We start from the raw sequence: 6,493 nt of genomic DNA on the forward strand, positions 1-6,493 counted from the left end.
CAAAAAAATTCAACATTCAGATTAGAAACATAATCTTCAACTATAATTTATTACATAATCCTTGGATATTCCATGAAAAAGTTACTATTTCATTAGTCCTAGATTGATTACTAATATTACTACTTTCTATATGTAAGACGTACTGAATTAATTTACATTTTGATCTATAGGTTGACCATTTCATCAAACTACTCTGCGCCAACAGTTCCTCAATTTGTGCGAAGGTATTACCTGCTACTTTTAATTTTCTTTTTAAATACCTTTTTCCAAGCAGAAACAAGGTACAGGTAATAGTTTTGGTACAGGACACCAAAAGTAAACGTCCCAGCTTCGACCTGCCCTGACTCGGCAAGATAGTATTCGTGCTTAGTGGCCACCTAGCACAGGTTGTTTTGTTTCTGCCATTGTAGTTTTTTGCATATGTCCGGACCACGTATTTATACGCAAGTCGTAAAAGTATTGTAATCTTCCAACAATTGCTCATGATGACCCCCTTGAGTTTTACCAAACTCATGTGAGATACTTTCATGTCGCCCACCTCAAGTCATTTAGGAAACAATACGAATTAAATTAGTGAAAAAATTATAATCTTTCAAGGCATTACTCGAGCAAACAGTTCTACCAAATGTTGACACATTTCTTAGATTTACACGATAAGCCAGAGTCTTGTATTTCTTTTAGCAAAACATGCTTGCAGATTGACTTCAGGAGAACCCAATATAAATATAGCGTGGACGTACGGTATAAAAACTACATCCATAAAACATGAACAACTTGTGCTAGGTGACCACTAAAAAGCATGAATGCTAACCAACTCAGTGCAGGAGCGCAGCAGGGGGCGAGGGTCAGCAAGGGGGTGCGTCCGTAGGAAGCAGGCGCGTAAGCGACGAGGCGTATACGCGTAAACAAGGATAGTGGAAGAGCACAGAGTAATTTTGGAACTGGGGGGGGGGAGCAAAATTAGGTAAAATCGTCATGTTTACAGGAGAAACGAGTTGATGTTACGTAAATGTAATTACTAACATAACATAACCTAACCTAGCCTAAACCATCGAAACACAGAAAATATAGAAAGAAAGCACGAATTTTAAGCAAAGAATTGTAGCCCCCCAAATCCAAATATCCTAAACTAACCTAACCTATCAAAAAATACAGAAAATGTAGCAAGAACGCACGAAATGTAAGCAAAATATTTTGGCCCCCCAGTTCAAAAAATATACCGAAGAGCAGTTACATATACAATATTTTCACTATCAAAATTTATTTCAATACGCTTTGCACTGTCAATAATTACTTATATTTACACTCTTTCTTTCACAAAAAATGTTTTACATCGTATATTACAGTGGTGCCCACCGTAGCCCGTGTCCATGACGCACCCCCCCTCAATTGCCTATCCGTAGGTGTTCTTCCATTAAAAAAAAAAAAAAATCTTTTCGATTTATTTTTACACCCTCTCAAACATATTTATATAGATTTTTAACCCCCCCCCAAATACTTCAATGACGCAGTTTGCGTCATAGCTCCCCCTTGTGGGCACCCCTGTATATTACCAACAAATTTTCTATTTGGTAGAACTGTCTGCTCCAGTGAACCCTTTTTCAACAATTATTTCGAATGGTGCGCCAAAAGTAAACTTGCATGACGACTTCACTAACTTCCTTCTTGTTCTCTAAAAGACTTGCACTGGGTGACATGTTCGAGACGTACTTATACCCCAAAGTCGAAAATACCCCGAGTCTTACTTTTTCCTCAGTGACACAAGTTCCTATAGGACTTGTCAAAATTTCACAGTTGTAGCGCTACACTTGTACCGCTAAATATAGCTTTAGTACACTGTTCCGAAATATTCCACAGGCGGAAGATAGGATTAGCTTTTATTTTCTCCCCCAACTTTGCATACATAAGACCTTCAGTGTTAATTACTTCATAAAATACAGATGAGCAAGCAAAGGGCTTAGAAGCCAAGCAGGAAGATTGTTTTCGTTTCTGGAGCCATGAAACGAGTAGACGGGAGAGATTCTACATGCCATTCGAAAATACTATCTAATACCGTAATCTTTCATTGGTACTCACTGATTTTAACCGTTTTAAAGCACTTATAATTATTTTAAACGAGTAAACTTATGATTGTTATTACTTAATATTTAATTCTGCCGCCTGCAGAAATTTGTTTGTTAAGATATGTCTTTACATACAGAGAGTTGTATTTTACCTGTAAATCCTGGAAAATGATGTGTCTAGACTTGATCATCACCTAATTTCTATATATATATATACATATATATATACATGTATATTTACATGCACATTTCTCTCTCTCTCAATGTTTTGATGCTCCAGGAACTCGTCCGCTGAGCAATACAGACGGTTAAATGGGTATCTATACTTGTAGAGATGAATGGTCAAGGATCAATTTGGGAACAAAATAAACAAACACAATAGAAACAATCACTTCATGTGGAACACTAATTCTGTCGAAGAAACTATATATTACAAACTGCGATGAATAATATAAGCACTGCACTGTTGATCACTTTGACACCATTACAAGTCGTAGTTGTTCACTATGTAATATTGAAGCAGATGATAAAGAACAAGGTGGTTTTTGTTAGCTAGTAAGAAAGACACTGTTACGGGGCTAGTGAAATAAACAGAATGAATGACTGTGTTGAGTATCGGACGGTAGCCAGGCGTTAGAGAGCACTGAAAGGTCAGGTGGTCAATAGAACCTTCAGTTAGTCCACAATAACACAAGCGTGAGGGGCGCTGCTGCTGTTTATATTGCTGGATGGGAGTCTGAGCAGTATGTAGACGAAGGCGAGAATATAAACAATGATGTTTTCTTGTCCAATTATGAGGGGCCTCCCATTTTCTCGTGGTGGGAGTCGGTTCTAGTTGCCAATAATAAATTCCTGGTCCTGATCGTTGTTGTTGTTGGTAGGTTCGCCATTCGGTTTTCCGTTTCTGGAGCAGCATCTCGGCGAAAGATGATGCTGGGAGCCGGAGATGTATCGGTGTGCCATGTTGTGTTGCATATCTGCTCAGGATATCGCTAACTTCGTTCCCAGGGATGTCGCAGTGTGCGGGCGTATGAATTAACGTAACTACTTGATGATTATTATGTAATATTCGAAGCTGTTTGCGAATATTGATGTATAACCATGTATTGGCAGATGCCCATGGGGTTCTACATATACCTTGTAACGCACTAAGGCTATCACTACAAATTCCCACGTTAGGTAGTTTTCGTTGTAGAGCGGCTTTCAATGCCGTGCGAATTGCCCAGCTTTCTGCTAAATAGATGGATGTATTCGGTGGAAGTCGGTGAGTCTCTGCGTAATTAAGCGCTGGTATATAAATTCCTGCTCCAACGACAGATCCATGTTCGGTATGCTGTTTAGAAGCATCCGTGTAAATTAAAATGGTATTTGAGTGATGAGATTGAATGTGGTGTTCCCAGAGATGGCGCACTATCTGAGGCTGATTGGATCGAAGACGTTTGAAAGAGACCACCGGTTGCTCAAGTGTAGGAGAAAGTAAAAGAGTATTGTATTGTGCAGTATAACATGGTAATTTCGGTCCTCGATGCAATTGATTGAGCCAGTTATGTATACTAACGAATGCTCGATATATCCAAGGTAGCTGTTTATAATATGGAAGTCTGGTATGAAGGTTGCTATTGTATAGGAATTGTAATTTTGGTAATAATAGGGAGGAGGTGCAGCATATGCGTTGCAGGAGGAATTTTTTAGCCATAAAATATGTTTTCACTGGGAAAGGAATTATTCCAGCTTCTTCTAAAAGTGCAGAGGAAGGTGCCGTCTTTGGTTGTCGGAATATAATTCGCTGTGTTGTGGCTTGAAGACGGATGTGATGTTCGCTGATCCGTTTAGGTAATGGAGAAAGTAATATTCCGCCATATTGAAGTTTTGCATCCACACATTGAGTACTGACTTGTTGCAGGGATGATATATCTGTTCCCCAACCCTTGTGGCTGATGCAAGACAGCAACTTAAAATAAGGTTGGGCTTTAAGTGCTATTGTTTTGAGATGATGCTTCCAATTTAGTTTAGAATCGAGATGAAAACCAAGATATTGTAAAGTAGGTGTAACTGGTAAAAGAGTGTTATTTACCGTGAGATGGATGGGAGGTTGAAAACGTTTGCGGGTGAAGAGAGTGCAAGAAGACTTCGCCCAGTTGACTGACATGCCGTTTTCAGAGGTCCAGGAGTGAAGTTCGAGGAGAGCGTCGTGCAAAATGCGTATCCCATCCACTATGTTGGAAGTTTTTACATATAACAACATGTCGTCGCAGTATTGTTGAATACGAACCAGTTTTCTAAGGCGTTGATGGAGAGAGAGTGTGTATATATTAAATAAAGTGGGACAGAGACTAGAGCCTTGAGGAATACCCAATGATGTTAAACGATAAGAAGAATATCTGTTATGATATTTGATGCAGATGCGACGTTGTACCAACCAATTATGAGTATATCGGAGAAAAGGTGTAGGAAGTTGGAGTTGTGCCATGTGAGTGATGAGGCGATCGAGAATGATAGAGTCATATGCATGTTCCAGATCAAGTTTAACGGCAATCAAATACTGTCGATGTTGGAATGTGTTCCAGATATCGAGAAGAAGAGCAGCAACCGAGTCCAAAGATGACATGCCTTTCCGGTAACCAGTTAATGTGGGTGGGAAGACTGAATAATATTCCAAGTGCCAGTTCAATTTAGAGAGGATGATCTTCTCAAAAACTTTCACGACGCATGAAATAAGAGTAATCGGACGATAACTCTGAGCCAACCCGATAGGTTTGTGTGGTTTAAGTATAGGGACTACCGCTAAATCTTTCCATGAAGAAGGAATATGTCCTGTCCTCCATATCTGAGAGTAGATTTGAAGAAGTACAGATCGACCATATGGAGATAGGTCGTACAAGTGTTGGTATCTAATCTGATCTCTCCCAGGAGCAGTGGATCGCCGAGCAGTTAACCCCAGATTCAATTCTTGGATGGTGATATTCTTGTAGATTGGTGAATCACACTCCGGATCAAGAAGAGGTTGTATAGTTCGTCTGTCATTCAGTGGTTCTGGAGGCGTGAGAAGGCGATGAAATTCATCAATCCAAGGCGGTAGACTGTCAGTAAGAACTGCGCGTGGAGGAGATCCTGAAATTTGGTTCCGTATAAACGTCCAAATAGAAGACGAAGTAGCCTGTGGGTGGAGCGTGGCACAAAATTGTTGCCAGTGTTGTTTGCGACATTGCTGGATGTATCGTTTATACATCGCTTGGGATTGGCGATAGAGTACATATGTTTGTTGACTCTTTTCGTTAAAAAATGCCTTTTGCTTCTGTTTACTATCATTTAGGAGTTGTTGGCAACGTCTGTTCCACCAAGGAAAATGGGAACGGGATGCTTGGGTTCGAGTCTGGCCAGGAATTTGAGAAGTAGATGGGGAGGCTTCTGATGCTGCTGCTTCTATAATATGTATGAAAGAAGAGGTGTTGATAGGAGTGACTTGTACTGAAAAATACCGGAAAAGTTCGTCGGTCGCATTCTGGTATATTGTACGATTGTATGATTGAGGAATGCGAGAAACGGTTGGAGCATATGGCGAAAGGTGAGCCTTGGGCGTTCTCGGAAAAGTAACTCCTTCAAGTGTAGTTATAATAGGAAAATGATCGCTGCCACCTGTATATCCATAGACACTCCAACTATGGTTTCGCATACAGAGCAGAACTGAGGATGGTGATGTCAGGCGCACTTGGATAACCATTAAGGTTCGGGAGGCGAGTAGCAGTCCCATCATTTGCAATGAGGTGAGTTGTATGGTCCATAGCAGCGAGAAGGTTCCGAGCAGCTACGTTGGTGTAACGATTGCCCCATTTTACACTTTTACAGTTCGGATCACCCCCAATAACACAGGGACCTTGGATTGAAGTAAATAATTGTTGCCAGTAATGAGTTGTAGGAGGGCTGTCTGGTGGGGCGTAGATGTTAATAAAAGTGAGTCCAGCACACAGCACTCCGAGCACTTGTATTTTGGTTGAGCCGGTTGGTGGAAGTGTTGATATAACACGAGCCGGTAAGGAGGTGTGGATACCCAAGGCGATACCTCCGTAGTGGTCATCCCGAGGACGGTGATAAACTCGGTATCCAGGAATTCTTAAGTTGTCTTCAAGGCGGGTCCAGGTTTCTTGTAACATGATGATAGCCGGAGTAAAAAAGCGGCATAGTTGCGATAAAAACACCTCCTTGCCACGAAATTGTTGGAGATTCCATTGTAGTATTCTTAACTGCTGCAACGGAGTCATTCTTGGATATGTTCCAGAAAGCGAATAATTCGTAGTAGTAGCGCCTGTAAATCTAATGCAGTAAGTGGCTGGGTGTCGGACTGAAGTTTGGGAGTTAACTGATGCAATTCCTGTAATAGTTCTTGTTTCTTGGCATGACTAGTATCACGTTCTGGGTTCCAAACTGGCTTC

The 6,493-nt window shown here is 40.8% G+C and overlaps 1 protein-coding gene across 1 annotated transcript; it reads right to left on the minus strand.

Annotated features, from left to right (window-relative positions):
• Positions 1 to 2,547: 2,547 nt before the first annotated feature.
• LOC145685440 (uncharacterized) lies at positions 2,548 to 5,292 on the minus strand. Its single transcript, XM_081757835.1, has one exon. It carries the CDS (start codon positions 5,290 to 5,292, stop codon positions 2,548 to 2,550), a length of 2,745 nt encoding a protein of 914 aa, XP_081613961.1.
• Positions 5,293 to 6,493: the final 1,201 nt, after the last annotated feature.

Source organism: Thermobia domestica, chromosome 5 (assembly GCF_964235325.1).
Source record: "Thermobia domestica chromosome 5, izTheDome1.hap1.1, whole genome shotgun sequence".
Taxonomy (NCBI): domain Eukaryota; kingdom Metazoa; phylum Arthropoda; class Insecta; order Zygentoma; family Lepismatidae; genus Thermobia; species Thermobia domestica.

Coding starts and splice junctions, on each gene's coding strand:
- LOC145685440 (XM_081757835.1), bottom strand. CDS start 5,292: ATGTATAAACGATACATCCAGCAATGTCGCAAACAACACTGGCAACAA.